The sequence below is a fragment of the Electrophorus electricus genome, chromosome 25 (genome assembly GCF_013358815.1).
Source record: "Electrophorus electricus isolate fEleEle1 chromosome 25, fEleEle1.pri, whole genome shotgun sequence".
Taxonomy (NCBI): Eukaryota; Metazoa; Chordata; class Actinopteri; order Gymnotiformes; family Gymnotidae; genus Electrophorus; species Electrophorus electricus.
The window spans coordinates 6,822,609-6,841,345 of record NC_049559.1 but is presented as its reverse complement, the minus strand read 5'-3'; the positions used below and the strand labels follow the sequence as shown (position 1 = coordinate 6,841,345).

Sequence of the window (18,737 nt, the reverse complement as noted above, 5' to 3'; positions counted from 1 at the left end):
CTAAGGTTCCCTAAAAAAACCTACTATAAATGGTTTTTCTTATAGCATGTACAAACATGCTCATTATAAAGTATATAATACACCTGTATTGTTCTGCTTTTGACTGGCTAACTAGGTTAGTAACTAGGTCATTTTGCAATACAAATGGTTTGTCTACTGGCTTGATTCAAAGCTTGTGTACTCTCTATGTCTGATCATAAGTGAGTTTTGTGGATTCATTATGGATATCAGCAACACAATGTGTGCCAAAACACACATCCTGCTCGTGAATTGCAAAGATAAGGCAGTGAGCAGGAAACTCTGCACCTGGTGTATCAGTATCTCTCTGGCTTAATGGTTTTCTCTCTTTTGACACTTTAACTAGAAAAACCTACCTGTAATTGTAGATTTTTATATCAGTTAGTGAACTTGTTGGGCTCCATAGTTTTACAATGGCATTGAAATAATTCAGTTATTAGTAAGACTGAAATTATTAGAAGGAAATTTATGGATTTAAAACACTGCTTGCAGTGTCAGCAGTTTGGAATTCTGCTGAAGTTAATAATAGTATGACAAATTCCTCCTTCCAACATCTGAAAGCTGGTGCTTTTAATTAGAAGTTGTTTCATTGTAACTCACTGCTTTTGCTTTGATGGACTGTTATTTTGTTTTCTTTTGAGTTTTTCAGGAGCTTCCTTTCACCTTTCTGTGCCACTGAAACCCATTAAGCAGCATTTAAATAGCATAATCTGCCAAAAACTTTATTTTCTCCCAGTAATGACAGAGACGGTAAGAGATTTGATCCTGTGGAATAAAAGCAATTTTTGGTTGCCACAGGTGGCATTTAGACCTTTACAACTACAGTGTGCCTACCATGCTGCTAATCCTTTTTGCCTTGCTGTATCAAAAATTGATCTTGACTCTAGCTCATGCACTCTGGAAAAAAAAAGTATTGCATAACACAAGCATAAGAAGTAAACAGAAGATATCATTTCTGGAGACAACTGAGTTCAGGTAACAGTTTTTGATAGCAAGTTCCAAGTTTTGTAGCTAACAGGGGGTGGGGGACTACACGGTGTCAATATACTCAGGTATTTCATGTTCCACTGGATTAGCCTCATGGGTGTGGGCCTGTTTTGAACTTGGTGTCAAACATGCAGAGGAACACCCTGAGGAAACGACGACTATGCTATGAAAGGCCGTGTTGGTACATTAATATTCATGCACTTCTGAAGCCCTTTTCGTCTGTGTGTTTGTTTGCGGCTGATGCAAAAGATGAAAAGACCTGCGGACCTCATGAATTTCGGTGTGCGAACAACAACTGCATCCCAGACCACTGGAGATGTGACAGCCAGAATGACTGTGGAGACAACTCAGATGAAGAGAACTGCAGTGAGTCGTCTTACTCTTTGTTCACATTACAGCTGTTAGGAGGCTGCTGTTTGCATGTACTTTGTTTTATCTGGAACATTGTGCAGGTTCCTTTGAAGCTGATTTAAAATAATTTATTACGTTTTTATTTTGCATCTCTGTTTGTTTACCTTGGTGCATAGTTAATTTCAGCCAAAGTTTTTGCAATCAAAGATGAAGGATCCTTTAGAGCTTTTCATCAGCCCATGTGCTTTCACATGCTTACATACCCTTTGAGGACTCAGAGATGATTGGAATCAAATAAGTGATGTGCACAAAGGAGATATTTGCATTACAATGAGGAGAAATGTTGAATGTATCCCCTGGGGATAAATAAAGAATCAATCAATCAATCAATCAATCAGTCAGTTAATGGGTTTAAATCCATCCCTACATGGTCGGAATTTGCATTTCATTGTTGTATTACCTCAGAGGGTTTGTCCATTCTTGCAGTGTCTTTACTATCAGCGCAGTCAGTTAGTGCTCACACTAAATACTAATCATGTACAATATAATAAATGCTATACTACACTAATCAGCTGAGCAGTTTTTAATGACCTGTCAGCTACTGATATCTGATAGCACATGCTCATTGTTTGGCAGAATTAGAACCTGAATGTACTCTGACACTTTAAGAAGTCTTCATAGTTAATTAGCCTGCAGTAGCTCATCTCAAAACTCACAATGAAGATGGAAACAGATGGTACCATGACACTTTATATCAAAAAACGATGGCTGCTTGCTTTTTCCCTGTTATTCTCTCTCCCCTTTCTTTCACTTATGGCCTTTTCTAGAACTCAGAACTCGGAGCTGTTCATAGGTTTATGTCTGAACTATTTTAGCTACACTATTATAAGCTGTCCTATTGTGAACTGTTTCAGATATCTGACTGTGAACTGTCCTATTGTGAATCGTTTCAGCTGTCCTATTGTGAACTGTCCCATTGTGCACTGTTTCAGCCGTGCCATTATGCCCTTTTCCCATTCAGAGCCAGTGACCTGTAATCATAAAGACTTTGCCTGTACCAATGGGGACTGCATCTCTGCACGCTTTCGCTGTGATGGCGACTACGACTGCATCGACAACTCAGATGAGGTCAGTGATCAAGTGGAAGGAGTGGAAATCACACTTTTACAGCCAACCCTTTTCTTACCCATTACTGTAGAAGTAGGAATGCCCTGCTTCTTTGGAAGCCCTGGAAAAGTGCAAAGTACTTCTAAAGTTCTAGGAAGTGAAACAAGTTTATGTAAGAAAGGTAGCAGGTTTATGTTAGAAAAGGTAAAAGGTAACATTCATTCCAAGGGATTCTACAGATGAGGGAGTGTAGATCCGGGATTGGATTCATGAACGTTTTCATAAAAACATACAAAGAATCTTAAGATAAACAAAATGAAGTTCATAAGAATGTTAAATGCAGTTCTCAAAAAAACAAAACAAAAAAAAAAACAGTCATATGAAAATCTTAAGTTTCTTATATAGACAATGCTATCTAAAAATTGTCACCTAACCTATTTTCCAGCTTATCATAAGCAGTATGAAATACATTTTGAACTTTTATTAACTGTTATTTCCAAAAATCAAATTTAGAATTTAATCTGTTTAGAACAGATGATGAAAACCACCAAACCTGGTATTCAAAAAAAACAAACGGTACTTAGAATGATGATGGAGGAATAGGCAACAGGAAAAAATATACTCTCTGGAAAGTAATTAAGTAATGTAATGAGAGTCATGTGGACCTTAATTTGAGTAAGTAAACGATTTAAATTGATAAAATTAGAGCGTACCTTGTCAATGCTTACAGTCTAAGAAAAGTGTGACGCTATCGCATGGTTAAGAGTTTGTTGTTGTTGTTGTTTTTTTCACAAAAATAAAGAATGTAGCCAGCACAGTACCAAAAAAAGGATCGTGAGAGTCCAACAGAGGTTTTGATCAGTTTTATTCCATTAGTATGCACATCATACCATACTAATGGAATAAAACTGATCAAAACCTCTGTTGGACTCTCACGATCCTTTTTTGGCACTGTGCTGGCTACATACTTATTTTAGTGGACATTCTACTATTTACTTCACGTACCTACAGCATATGTTGTCAGTTTGTTATCTTGGATGGAGCTACACAACTTTTCTAATTGAGAAAATGTTTTTTCAAGAATACCACTTGTTCTTAGAATTGATTTTTTGGGATTCTTATGAGGAATACATTTTTTAAACATTTTTCCTAAATATGAAAGTAAGAAGTAAAATAATGTTTAAGAAAATTTGCTTTCTTAAGGCACTTTTGTGAATCTGGTCCAAGTTCTTTTTCTTTGACTTTTTTCAGCAACTTCATTGCTGCCATAGCAACATTTGGCAATGCAAGCAGATGTCTCGTTAATGCAATGTCCATTACCAGTAAAATACCTTACCACTGGAAATGACAAATCATTCATCCTCGCAGTAAAATATTTCCATGACCCACTATAATCTTGGTGGTAAAATGTCAATACAAAAGTCAAAATCCTTTATGTTTTAACCTGGACTGTTGAGCAGAACTACACAACTCAAACATTAGCAACATGTGAATTAACTACAGGTGCTACATTTCCCATAATGATGCAGCATCTTACCAAACACTTGAGTGGTTTACCATTTCAGTCGCAGTTTCTTTCAGAGCTAGCAGTAGAAATGACCTACGCTGATATTTAAAAGTCAGCCATGCAGTACACAAGGTATTGAGAATGCATATATTTGAAGGCTGGCCACTTAAAAATGTAGCCTAACAAAAACACACATTAGACTGCTAAAACAAAGGCATTCGCTACGTAAGTTAGGCATTTGTTATATTAGCAAAAGGTGGCATTGATAACTAGTTAATATGCTTGTAAAATGAAATATATAACCAGTAAAATTCTCCTTTTGCAAACTTATATTGTCTAGTTAACATGCACTAATGTAGCAAAAAACAAAATCACATAATTCTCACGTAGTTGTAGTTTCACATGAACATATGTAAGAATTGTATTAAAATCAAATGTAAATTGTTACACAAAAATGTCTTTTTCATGAAAGAAGTGAAAAAGTAGTCAGAAAATGAGCAGGGAACAGGATTGACGAGAAGAACACAGAGAAACTGAGAGCAGATGCTGAACAGGGGGAAGGAATGCGCCTTCTTTTGAAAAAGCATAATTATGTCCTTTTGACTGACTGCCAAGACAAAGGGGTTGGTCTGTGCTCCCTTTAATTCTATGTGTTTTCCAGTCCAACAGGTAGTGTACAATCACCACTGGTCTATGTTGTGAGCACTGTAGGAGTAGGTTTACCTTTTTGTGGTTATTTCGAATTGCATCTACTCTTGACAAAGACTGAGATATATGTATAGTCCGTTTGACTACTTTCCTTTAAGCAGACAGCAAGATGTAGTTAACTATAGCTAGTTACCATCACTGTTAGCTTCATTGTCTACTAACTCTCCATAGTTATCAGTGGATTTGCTGTCCCCCACCCCTACACCATTTTCCATCATGGATGCCCTTTTATTCGAATACAAATACAAATAACTTTGCTGCCTCAACAAATACAGATGCAAATACAAATACAGGGATCTCTGCACATCCCTAATATGAATATGAATCAGGATGAACCTCAGTGACAGGTTTTTGTTTGTGCATGTGTGTGTGCATGTGTGTGTGCGTGTGTGTGTGCATGTGTGTGTGTGTGTGTGTGTGTGTGTGTGTGTGTATGTGTATGTGTGTGTGTACCTCTCTTTCCATCAGCAAATATCAAATATTCAATGCTAGCTAACATGGTTGTTTGAAAAGTCCTGTATGTAAGAGGTTTGAATTGAAGTTCCCAGGGTAAATTGTTGTTGAAAGAGGCTTCACCCCATAGGGTTAAATGAATCAATTATGGCTACATTACCCAAAACAAATACAGCACAAGGCTCTAAGACTGGCACACTAACAGCACTGGCACTCCAAATGGTCTAAAAGGGGTTTAAAATGTGTCTATTGTGACGTGCGGAGGCAAAGCAGGATGCGGGGACGAGCCATGTCTAACACAACGAACATTTATTTAGTACAGATACGACAATGTGGTTAGCGAACTAACATGGTTCAAACATCGACAACACCTATACTCAGACACAAGACTTATATACATGCGGACTGACGACACACAATAAGGAGCAGGTGTGAAACACAGGGAGGGCATGGCCATACAGACACAAACACACGCACACACGCACACACACACACACTCACACAAGGAGACGTTTCGGGGAGGGGCTGTACCGTGACATCTATAAAGATTGTAAAACTTAAAAAACCGCAGCCATCATGAACAAAACAAACCAAAAATGTAAAATGAACAATACTGTGCTGAAGTGAAGTGTAATCAGACTATAATCGAGAGCATTATACAGGATGCACTGCAATCAATGTGAGCATTAGAGTTCCTCTCTGTACTGGACATATTAAGATTACTTTGCTTAGAGTAGTAGCTGGCAATTCAGATATATGGTCTTGATCTGCTCACTTTCTCACCTGCTTGCTCTTTTTCTGGCATTCTCGATCTGCCTGTTTTTGGCTCACTCCCATTTTGCTCGTTGTCAGTCCCGCCTCCTCCTTTCCAGTGCAAACAGACATGTTTACAAGAAAGCATTTTATTTATTTATTTTGAAGAGCTATGAAGCAAATACTTTTTTATCCATGGTATACTCTCTGGATGTATACCAGTCAACCATTCAGCTATAATAGATACTTGTATCTTGTACAAAGTGGGTGTGGTGGAAATAAGGGAATGTTCACATGACTACTGTGTTCTTTCCCTCTTCACATTGGCTGGTTCAGCCTACTGTTTCCTGCATTAGTTTTATGAAGTCTTTATTAGATGAACTGCTCACCTGCTTGGCCTGCTATATAACGTTAAAACAAATTATGTTGACTAACACTGATGTTGACCAACATTGATAAGTTGCAGTCATCTAGGGGATTGTATTAGCTACCCAGCTTCTATGTGCAATGACATGCAATGACACCACCAAATCACCACATAATTAGTCAACACTTTCTGTCTAATTTTAAGAAGTATTTATCTAGAAGTTTGTCCGGCCTCTGTACAAATGTGCTCGGAGGAGTTTTCTTCTCTGTGGTTCAAAATAAAGGTTCTTGAATGCTTCACGTCAGAATATAAGGTAAGAATCTTAGGCAAAATGAAGGGGATAAGTTTGGAATGTTCCTGATTGTTTACCATTGCGCTACCTCTTTTGTCAGCCAACAAAACAGCTCAGGCTGATCAAGGACAGATCATAAGATATGAAGGCTTTAAGTAGATTTGAAAAATAATGTCTTACCGTTCTCTTTGTAAGTGAGATGAAAGGTGGGGGGGCTGAAGCCCCTCCCTCAGATTTTGTCTAGAATTGCTTGTTATTTGCAGTGTTAGACAAACAAAATCTAAATTTTATATAATCTAAATATTATAATAAATGATAAAGGATGTTGTGGATTGTGGATTGTGTTGTTGCCCTAGAAGCAGTATGTCAATTGCTTGCCCACTTGACATGTTGCCAGCCCAAGCTGACAGCAGTAAGCTTTGCTTAAATGAGCATTGATTTGTGTTTAAAGTGCCTCCTCTTTTTTGGTGTACTGTATGCCTAGTTTTCCACTTGACTTTAATGTGCATATGCATTTAAAAAAAAAAAAAAAAAAAGGAAATGCCCTTTGCAATTGATGACTTGCAGGATATAAGAAACAAGATACTGGTGACATCCAGGATGTGCTGTGCTAGTCCGCCCCTTTCACCCAAAGCTGCTACGCCTTTATCACTTGCCACTGTCATAGATGACTTCTAATTTCTTAACCTGACCTGATGAGTCTCATATCCATGGCTAAGTACTGCTGCGTATTTCACAGATGATGTGATCCACTCAGTTAACATCCTTTTGGTTAACATCTTATTGAATCCACTAGGACTGGAATATTAGATGAGCTTTATCGCTGCCCAGTTTAATGAAACTGCTCGACAGGAAGAACAGAGCTCTAGACCATCTGTACACAAGCGTTTATTTCACCTTCTCGCCAAATACAAGCCCGTTGTTTAGAGGCATTAGGTCCCATGAGGACAATGTCTGAGTGATTACCTGTAGCTAGAGAGGAGCTGTTGAACTGGAAGGTGAAGAAATGTCTTCTGTGCTGATAGTAATGATGATATCGATGAAGTTGCTTAAATCCTAAAAGATTACATTGTTTGTATCACTCCATCTCTGCATGGTGAATCTATCCATTGCTCACACAACAAGCCTTGGGTTGCAAAGAATAGCTAGGATGCACGGAGCACAAAAAAGGCTTTTGAGCTTAAACTGGATTCAGGTTGTCCAATAACCAGTGCCCATCGAATAGTAGCACAACCTCAGCTAACAATATGTACTTATTTTTTTAAATGATTTGACAGGCCAGACACCATCTGGTGAGATCACATGTCATGGAAACTTGGAAATTACATTAAATCCAGTTTGTCCTACAGGTACTGTTAGATACCTCACATGCTGTAAATATAGACGAAGCCATATGTGCAGTATAAAGCTTATTACGCTCAGTCAAGATGTGGTTAGGATACTGGTTGATTTTTCATTTCATTTGACACCATACAGCCTGGGTACTTGGTTGAGAAAAAGAAAAGAAAAGCAGCTCAACATACCAATTATGACCTGGAGGTTGGGCTGCATCCTGGCAGGCCTGTTGTCAGACTCCCCAGTGAGCCAGAGGAGTTGCTGGGCTGTGCAATGCTCTTCCACTTCTCGTGCACTCCTCCACACTTCAGGCTCCTGGCACAAAACTGCATCCTCCCTCCACGCAACTGGAGAGGAATTATTTACAACTCTGTCAACAAGAGGAAGACGATGGTGAGATATGGAGAGAGTGTGAAAGAGTGTATGTTCGGAACTTCAGTTACTATTGGTGGAGAGATTGTGCAGTGCCACGGATTCCTGTAGGGTTTGTGTTGATGAAAGCAAATGAAATAAAGGTGTGGGTGAAATATATGTTCTTGGTGTGTGATGAAATAAATAAATATTTTGAGTTTTCATGGGAATCTCTGGAGCTTTTTTAGCCAAACTACTTTTGCCACAAGTACAGGACAGTTCTGTTCACCCCAGATACTGGTGTTGGTGACTGTTCAGATGTAGAATGTTTAAACTTTTTATAAACACTGCAAGTATCAATACTGTATACATATACTTTTCTACTGTCAGGTTTTTATAATTTACTGAATGCATATGTATAGTTTGCTTAATATATTTATTAATGTGTAATTATTTAATTGTATGTATATGTATATACATACAAAATGTATTGTTCTTTTTATTTAATTTTATTATATTAATTATTTTTAATCAGAAACAATAAAGAGATCGTGATCTCAGGTTGTAATAGAAAATAGGATCATCACAAGTTAATTCACTTGGAAACGTGATGCTCAGCATAACATTCAACAGTATATCCTTCTTCTGCAAGGCAGAATTTACACCTCTGATGTGGCTGCACTAAGTTCTGCAGCTGTGTTTTGTAACTGGGCTTTGCCCTCACTAACATCTGACAGTGAGTGTCAACCCCCATGTGCTCTGTGCTTTTCCAGAAGGACTGCGAGGTGCGCTGTACAGAGGACCAGTTTCAATGCCACAACAACCTCTGCATCTCAGCCAAGTGGTTGTGTGATGGTCAGGAAGACTGCAAGACTGGGGAGGATGAGGTGAACTGCCTTGGAACAGGTAGGTCTCTGTGATTTTTAAGTGCCCATGTGAGCTTCTCATCGCAGATGTCTGACCTTTGGAACCTGTATATCGGACAAGCTCTGCTCATGCTCTGGCAGTGCTTTCTGGCCTTGACGTTTGAATGTGACATTTTCATTGCTGGCAGGTTTCAGTAATCTGGAGCAGATGGCATATTCTTAATAGGTTTTATATTCAAGGCTTAATATTAAAGAATCATTTAAGATGTGTGGTACTAGGAGTATTCTATTAGATTCAGAAATCTTCAGACATGTTTTAACATTGCAGTGTTTTTACAAATCAGTTATTCCTCTCTTTTTATTTTGATTTGGCCTAAAATGGGAGGGAACGTCCACAGTAGACTTTGTCTCCTGTGTGTAATCTCTTTTGTAGCCGTCAAGCTAAAGTCAGCTCTGTTTGTGTACTTTGTTGTGTGTGTATGTTGTTTCTCTATCTTTTAGTGCTCCCATCCTGTGCTCTAAACGAGTATGTGTGTGCCGGTGGGGGGTGTGTGTCGGCTAGCCTGCGGTGTGACGGACATGACAACTGTCTGGATAGCTCTGATGAGGTATGTCCTCCTGCACGGGCCTTAGCACCAAAGTGTGTGACAAACACAGAGTTTCAATTTATAACTGGCACAATATACAAATGTGAAAATGGATATTTGAAGAATAAGCTGGAAAACAGCGATATGTAGACAGCATAAACAAAACAAAAAAAGTGTCCCTAGATGGTAAAGTATCATATATTCAACAGAAAGGAAGCAGAAAATGTAAATTACATTACGTGCTCACACTTTTAAAATCATTTAGATCATACGGTGTGTGCAGCTCACCGTTTCCATGGAAACACTGCTCCGTTTCCCCTGCCTTCTCCACAGTAAGGTGAACTCCACCCACGGAGGGTGTCTGTCTGATTATGTGAGTCTCTCTCTTCTGGGCTCTTGCCAGATGGACTGTGTGAAAGAATGCCGAGAGGATGAGTTCCTTTGCAGGAACCATGCCCACTGCATCGCGAAACGATGGCGCTGCGATTACGTGTTCGACTGCGTCGACCACAGTGATGAGGAGAACTGTGACCATGGTACAGAGAAATATGCATTGTTGCCGTTGATATTTATTAAAGCTGTGACCTTGAGAATAAGAGTCCTGAACTAGTATGTCTCGTATAATATGTGTAAAGGAAGTTTCTGATTTCAGATATTAAAACAATTATATTACCGTTTAAAACTGTTTGTTTGACTGAGATTTTGATTTCAAGACTTCCCAAAGTCCTCATTCTTTGAAGTACCTCCCAAAGTACTATTCATTGCATATCAGCAATGGTTTCATGTTTAATCTCATATGTAATGAATACTTTATTGCATTGTACTGTAACATACAATTCAAACTCTTCACTGCAGGAGCATTCTTCTGTCGTCCCGATGAGTTCATGTGCAACAATACCCTGTGTAAGTTGCACTCCTGGGTCTGTGATGGTGAGGATGACTGTGGTGACAACTCTGATGAAGATGCCGAGATGTGCGGTAAGATAGTAACTGTAACCTTAATTTAGCAAGCCACTATGTTCTGTGAACAATTTAATTCCATCCAAAAAACTTTATTTAATCTAAGTTCTTGATTAGAATGTGTGTCCATTGACTGGATATTGAAAATTAGTCTCCATAAGGTTAGAATGCTTTCAGTTACTTCAACTTAATGGAAAACTATACCACCCAGTTCCAAATCTGTGTGAATTGAAGGATTGTAATACATTTTTGATTTAACTTTGTGTGCATTGTGTCAGTGTTATTTGTATAGGACTATACAAGGTTGATAGTGGTAAAACAAGTGACTATTATCCACTTCTTTCTTCAGCTAAGCTAGCTTGCCCCCCTACAAGGCCACATCACTGTAGAAATGATAAAGTATGTCTGCGGCTTGATCAAATCTGTAACAACGTGAATGACTGTGGCGACAACTCTGATGAAGAGGAATGCGGTGAGCAAATAAAATTCCAGTAAAAACACTACAGTTTTGAACTGCGAAGGTGGTACCAATGTGTGTGAAGATTGCTTTGAAATTTAGTCACTTTGCGTGTAAATTATTTCAATCTAGCAAGTTATTTTTGATTGGGTTTTTTTTGTTTGTTTGTTTTCTTTTGTTTTGTTTTTGGTGTCATGTTAATTATTTGCTTGTTGCGAGAAAATGTATGCTTTAGACTTAAAAGAAAGGACTTTTGCTCCTCTTCTACTTTGAAACTAAATTGTAAAAATTGTAACTCTGCCCCAAACCAGAGGCTATTTCGGCCAGGCCCAAGCCCTGTGGAAAGACTGAGTTTACGTGCAAGAACAGGCACTGCATACCTGCTCCACTGCAGTGTGACATGTTTGACGACTGCGGAGACGGAGGGTCAGATGAACAGGACTGCAAAGCCCGTGAGCATCTCCGTACTGCCTCAGTGATGTGTTCATTTGATTTGATTGGAAAATAGGGTTCAGTGGAGATCATCAAAGGTGTACCATATGTGAATGGGACAAAGGTCGGTACTGAAGGCATTTATAAAGAATCTGGGGGGGGGGGAGTGTTTTAATATCTTCTAGTCACAATAAATATTTGATTTCCATTTATATTTGTTCTTTGCTGCTCATCAGCAAACATCAAAACAAAAATATCACGTGCTGTCAAGGGATGGTTGCATTTATAAAGTGTGACATTTCAAAGTTCTCTTTCATACCAGCCTCCAATGGAGATATATGTGGACAGAGGACGAATCCATGCGGAGAGGATGCGGTGTGCAATCAGACAAATATCAACGCGATTTGTCATTGCAAATCTGGATTTCAGAGGAATCTCAAGACTAAACAGTGTGAAGGTATTGTTTTTGCTAATGCACTGTGGACATATTAGATATTTGTGGACTAATAGTGTATATTACATTCTAGCTGGCTAGTATACAACAAAAGAATACACCCAGGGAAATATTGTGAATAATTAACTGTAGGTGTGGATCACTGTTTTAACAATATTTTAAATACAGAGGCATGTGTTACCAGAGTCTAATTGAGCCACCTGTGATGCCTGAGTTTGAGAACATTCTCAGCATGAGGGTTGTACTCAGGGAAAAAGCAAGATGATAAAAGAGCACACACACACGATGAAGTGTAGAACCTCAGCTGTGAAGATGGTGTTTCCTTTCTCACAGTATGTGAGGAAATTCGCTGTGGTGGTATCACAAGTCAAAATTTGAATAAAACAGGAGAAAAAGGAGGAAAGAAACTCCACAATAAGGCTGATATCTTGCTTTTGTCTTTTCCAGAAATCAATGAGTGTCTTTATTTTGGCACTTGCTCTCATTATTGCACAAACACTAAAGGATCATACAAATGTACATGTGACAAAAACTATAAGGATGTCAATGGCAATTGTGTAGCTAAAGGTAAGGATCCATGTCTTCCATTGATTTGGAGTTTAGCTCCATTTTTACATATTTATTCTTCTTATATTTCACTGACAAAAGTGCTTTTATCATAAACAAATGGTGGTATCAGACAGACAATTTTTGAATGCATTAATCTAATTTAATATTGCCAAGACATTATTATCTGATAGTCTGCCAAGCATGTGAGGACACTTCAAATTATAACTTAAATGGATAAGTTCAATATTTTTGATAAGTTCTCTTTTCACGATGTCTATGGTATGCTAGTTTTTGTCCAAAACGCTTATTTCGGTGACTACGGGTGTTTTAAGTAATTTACCACAACAATGAGTTTCCTAAAAAGGAATCAAATTACTTAGGCAGGATTCTCCATATGAACAAAGCCCAAGTGTTCATAAATGCAAACTTTATGACCAACTGCACAACTTCTGTTCACAAACGTATTAGAATAGTAATCCTCTTACAGCAGTACTTTTATAGTGCACTATATTGTCCTGTAGTATTAATGTAATTATTTCATGTTTGCACCATGCTATTTCAAGAACTAAACAGGGAACCTTTGCTCTTTTGAAATGGGTATATGTAAGAAATTTCAAAGCTTTGTTCATATGTGTCAACTTGCTCTATTAAAGCTTACAGACCAGATCATTGAAATAAGTGCTTCATACCAACGACAATGTGTAGTAGTGAGAAAGGAAAAAAAAAAAAATAAAAAAAAAAAAAAAAATATATATATATATATATATATATATATATATATATATATATATATATATATATATATATATATATAAATAATGAACCTATCCTTTAAGGATATATTTTAAATCGCATTCTAGTTGCATTTATTTAATAGTACATGATGTAGGTTAACACTGTAATGCATCTCACCATTAATCAGTAAAAATGTGTTGTTGGTTTTTTTTTTTCATTTATTGTAGTTTACCATTACATTTGTTAATGCTTTAGCATAGCAGTGTTCATAAAATTACATAGTTAACAGTAGACTGTTTTAGATTGTTCACTTGTGCATTGATGTTGTAGAATAATTACTGTGCCTCTGTAATTGTCAAACTGCTGTCTTAAACCCAAAATGGAATTTAGCCACTTCTTATTTTTTTTGCATATTAATAACTCAACGGGCAGGACCAGAAGATCGAGTGCTCTACATAGCTAATGACACTGAAATCCGAAGTTTTGTGTATCCATTTAACCAGAGCCATGGACACAAAGTACTTGCTCGCATCGAGGAAAATGCCCGCATCGTTGGGATGGATACTCTCTTACACCAACAAAAGTTTATCTGGGCTACCCAGTTTAATCCGGGTGGACTTTTTTACAAAGAAATCCTAGACAGGAGTCAAACTAAAACAAATGTGGGAGTCATAGTAAGTATTGCTAACTGTGGGACGCATGCCATCAAGTGTCCTTGGGAATATTCTGCTGTATAACAAATAACTGATTTTGTACCTTAATATTTTGTGTTCCTTTTATAGAATAGAATATTTGTCAGCATCCACTAGTACAGAGAAATTTGAAATGGCATTTCTTCTCTAGACGTCAGAAACGCAGTAGAGAGTGGAGAAAAAGCAAGCAGCAGTAATACTGTTAAAAGTGATGTACAAGTTACAAAATAAAATTTACTATCTAAATATGCATAACTAAACGTATATATTTGTAAGGGATCGGGTGTATTAAAGACAAATAAATAGGTATATACTGTATTTCTGATTGGTATCTGTGGTAACAGTCTGAGGGTGAAGGTTGGTGTGTGCATGTATGCACGTATCTGTCATAGTCCTTTAGGTGTGTGTGTGCGAGCGTGTGTGTGTGCCACAATCCTTGAGGTATATTTGTACGTGCTTTTAAACTGTGTAGCTCCTCTGTTTCCTTATCTCTACATACAGCGTAATGTCAGTGTTAGCATTAATGGAAGCAATATCTGTTTACATGTTCTTCCAAAAATATCCTCTTCAAATCATTTTCATTCTTGTTCATAACATACAATCAGGGCAGCTCTGAAATGTTTTCTAAAAACATTAAAAACTAAGAATACTGTTGACTCGTCATACTATTTTTAACAGAACATTATAGTTAAATTGTAATACCTTCAATAAATGTCCGTGCTAATATGTATACTCACCACACACTTTAATAAAATACTTACCTTGCACTGACACTGACCAGGCACTTTCTAAGGTATACCTTTCCTATAGATGCATTTTATATGTATAGCTCAATACTATAAACCATATGCTGGTATGCACAATTTGCCAGCTGCCTTCAACTGCATTTATCAATGGTCAGTTTCTTACCACAGGACAACCATTTACCAAGTGTTATTTGGATGGCAGACCATTCTCAACACATTAATGACATTGACATGGTGTTGATGTTGCACTGCTGTGACTTTGTCAGGCACAACAGTGCTTTTTTTTTTAATATGTCACTGATGCGTTGAGTGTCTACCACTAAATGGAAGACTTGGAAGATAGCTAACACAAATTGCACATGGTGAGAGATGGTCTTTAACAGCTCAAATACATGATGTTTCTAATTAGTCAATGCTTCGAAATACGTGAGTGGTGAGTGTATACATCCTGTCGTAAATCTAATTTTCTTATGGGTTAGATAAGACTTCATGATACACACTCATGAATTATGGCTGTAGTTGCTGATTAATTTTTTTATGAATTATACCTATTTAAATTAAGCAGATGGCTTGACTGATGTGTGAAGCCTCATTTTATCTGACTGCCCTTCATAGTGTCCAGACTTCCGCCGGCCTAGAGACGTGACGGCTGACTGGATCACTGGAAATATCTACTGGACAGACCACTCTAGAATGCACTGGTTCAGCTATTACACAGCCCACTGGACCAAGCTGAGATACTCCATTAATGTTGGCCAGCTAAAGGGACCCAACTGCACTCGTCTGATAACTGATATTGCAGGGGAACCATATGCCATTGCCATCAATCCTGTCAAAGGGTGAGCTTCTTAGCACATCTTTCAAAATCTTGCTTTTTTATCTCAAAAGGTGTAGCTTAAAAATTGCAAAGCTTATATTTATACAAATATAATTAAAGAGGTTAGTGGCCAATAACTAACTGGTTTCTGAATAAAGTCAGCTACATAGTTATGAGAAGATATTGCTCTTCTATCAATATATATTCTACAGTCATCAGAAAATAGCTTGTGGTCATCACAAGATTGTCCATATGGCATTTGTTAAAGGATGATGTACTGGTCCGTTATTGGCGACCACTCGCATATTGAGGAGTCGGCAATGGATGGCTCCATGCGTAGAGTGCTACTGGACAAGAATCTCCGAAGACCCACAGGTATTATTCTTTAACACTGAATGTATTAAGCCAAAGTACACAGATGGTTTTTCTGATAAAATATATTCTACTTTTCTGAGTGTTTCCTAAAAGCTTTAATGTGATTTCTTTAGTGAATTTATGAGCAAGCCCAAAGTTCTTTGTTAACACCACCCTAACACTAGAAAGGTAAAAAGCACTGTCTACAAATAATCTCAAACACTTCAAAAATGTGACTCTATGGTCACAATTGTGAGGATATTATAAATTGAAAGTAACTAAAATACAAAATATATTGTAATATAATTTCATTAGTGAGAAAAATACATGTATAGACTACCACGTTACCAAGCCCAAAACAATAGAAATGTCAGCACCGTTCAAAAGAGAAAAAAAATAAAAATTTATTTTGAGAGATGTAGAAATCAATAAAGATGTCCTATTGTATAAAGCTAGCACCAGTTCCTTGAATTCTGTGCGGGAAAAAAGAAAGAAAGCAGGGCTGCCTGTGCACAGAGGTACTCAACCCAGATCAGGCCCTGATGTGCAGAAAAAAATGGAAAGATTTCATCAGTCAAAGGTAAGAGTGGCAGACTTGAAAGGAGAGAAGGCCAAGACTGTGGAAAGGCAGCTGCCACCAGTACCACTCACTCCCAAGTAAAGTGAGTGTTAGCGGTACTTGGTTCATGTGCCTCTGGGGAAGAATTTGGAGGGGCTGATGTCTGTTGCTTTGAGTTTCCATCTGCTTGTCCACTGCCTGCCTCCCATGGAAACCCTTCCTACTGATCCATGTGGGGTGCCTTTCACACCAGCTCCAGGAAAACAGCAGCACATGAGCTTGTGGGAAAGAAATGCTTGAAGATGTAGCAGGCTCGTGACTGGTCAGGGCAAAGACATATGAGAGAGAGAGAGAGAGAGAGAGAGAGAGAGAGAGAGAGAGAGAGAAAGAGAGAGAGAGAGAGAGAGAGAGAGAGAGAGAGAGAGAGAGAGAGAGAGAGAATATGCTTAGCTCAAAAGAGAAGGAGAGGAGCGAGATCAGAGCTATAAGTGGCAGAAAGTATGGTGGTTATGTATGGAGGTGTCATGACCCGATGGCCAGGTCAGCTGCAGGCACATTACACTAGACCCTCCATCTAAGTCCCTATAATACTGCCTGGACCTGATAAGGTATGAGATGTTAACATAAGTGGACATCATAAAAGAAACGCTGTACTGACGTGCTGAGTAACCTAACAAAAAACAGGAAATGTGTTATAATGTTGGGCTGTGACCATTCATTATGTCCAACACACAGGTTTGGGATGGTTGAGATGGTTGTATGGCTTTTTTATAAGAAATGCAGTTCCTTCTGTTCCAAAACATTTGACAGTAAATGTATAATTTGATATCTCAAATAAGATTAAATAGAAAATTATATTTATATCACATCTTCACATGTTGCTGTCGACCATTCGTAAAGGCATTTAGTTATAACACCTTATTTGAGATTAAAAATACATGAAACTGAATGCAGACAGGGAGCCCATTTGTGACACTGGTAACTCCTCTTATCTTTCGCCTACATTTTGCCTCTGTTTATCTTGCATTGGGCATCTAGATTTCAGTGTGATGTTATGTAGCATTGCACAGACAATGATCATAGTGCAACTGCAATTGGGCATAAATCAGATACACCCCAGTGACTTGGAAACTTACTTGGGTTACTTGCTGTGAGATGATACCCACTACAACCCAATAACCAACTGCCATCATATTCACTGTTTCTTGCCTTGTAACACACGGCTGAGTTATAGGCCAAACGAATGCATCATGTATGCACCATAGCCACTTACCTACAGACTCTGTAATTGAGGTCCTGATCCCAGATCACCTGCATGTTTGAAAGCAGAAATGGCCTTGTGTAGCTTGGCTCAAATAGGTTGGCAGTATGAATCCACATGATTGCCATGTTCTGCAGCAACTCATGGGATTTGACCAGTTTGGTTTCCCTGTTTGATGGAAAATTGTATGTTGCGAATGCTGTAAAAGATGTCTACAACCTTGCTCGGGCCATGGGCATTGCCGGTGGTCTGCTGGAATCCTCCTCTTATATCATTTAACAATAATATGTGGAACTGCTCAATTGGATTAAGCACATAACTTTGGTGGATGCTTCTTGCCACATCCACTTCCTCCAAATATAGAGGAGACAGAATTTTAACCCTGGAAAGCGACTTATGGCCTTATCAGTAAGGAGGTCCAGAGGACGTAAATTAGCCTGTACAACAGCAGGCATTCAGTGGTGCTTGGCTGTGAGGGCGAAACACAGCAGATTTAAGTGCAGAACTCCTGTGAACCTCTGCAATGTTTCAGCTTACCTGATCTTATTGACTGCTGTCTAGACTTCCCGTGTGCCTTACAGTACATAATGTGGATAAGGTGAGAATGGTTTGACTTTGTGGACTGTGAATGTTTGTATGTGTTTACATCGCATGAACCATGAGGTAGAACTGCATAGGCTACTGTACAACATTTGCAGCAATAAAATAAAATACGTAGTGCACTGTTGCTTTGACCATTTGATCTTAAGAGCACGACACAAGTACAATGTAAGAAAATATTCTTTTTATGAAGAACTTATTAACTTATTAAGACAACAAAACAGGACATAATGCAACAGCAAGTCCTTAGGGCTTAATAGACATGCACTCAGAGTAGAACCAGTCAATGTGAAGCCAAGACTGGTAGAACCTGTGGGTTTAAATAAGGAGGGTATAACAAGGTGCAGATGTGAGTGATAATCATGAAGTGGATGATTGGGAATGTGGAAGTGGATGAGTGTTGAGATTGGTAAAGGGGCTGGTGGCTGGCGAGTGACTA

The 18,737-nt window shown here is 38.3% G+C and overlaps 1 protein-coding gene across 1 annotated transcript in view; it reads left to right on the top strand.

The window, feature by feature from the left end:
- lrp1bb (low density lipoprotein receptor-related protein 1Bb) overlaps window positions 1–18,737 on the top strand; it is a 217,304-nt gene that overhangs the window by 185,663 nt on the left and 12,904 nt on the right. The window contains 13 exon segments of the mRNA XM_027032840.2: window positions 1,255–1,371; window positions 2,378–2,484; window positions 9,003–9,135; window positions 9,597–9,703; window positions 10,086–10,218; window positions 10,538–10,660; window positions 10,992–11,114; window positions 11,411–11,551; window positions 11,854–11,988; window positions 12,433–12,552; window positions 13,702–13,943; window positions 15,323–15,546; window positions 15,793–15,899. Coding sequence (XP_026888641.2) covers window positions 1,255–1,371; window positions 2,378–2,484; window positions 9,003–9,135; window positions 9,597–9,703; window positions 10,086–10,218; window positions 10,538–10,660; window positions 10,992–11,114; window positions 11,411–11,551; window positions 11,854–11,988; window positions 12,433–12,552; window positions 13,702–13,943; window positions 15,323–15,546; window positions 15,793–15,899 — 1,812 coding nt within the window.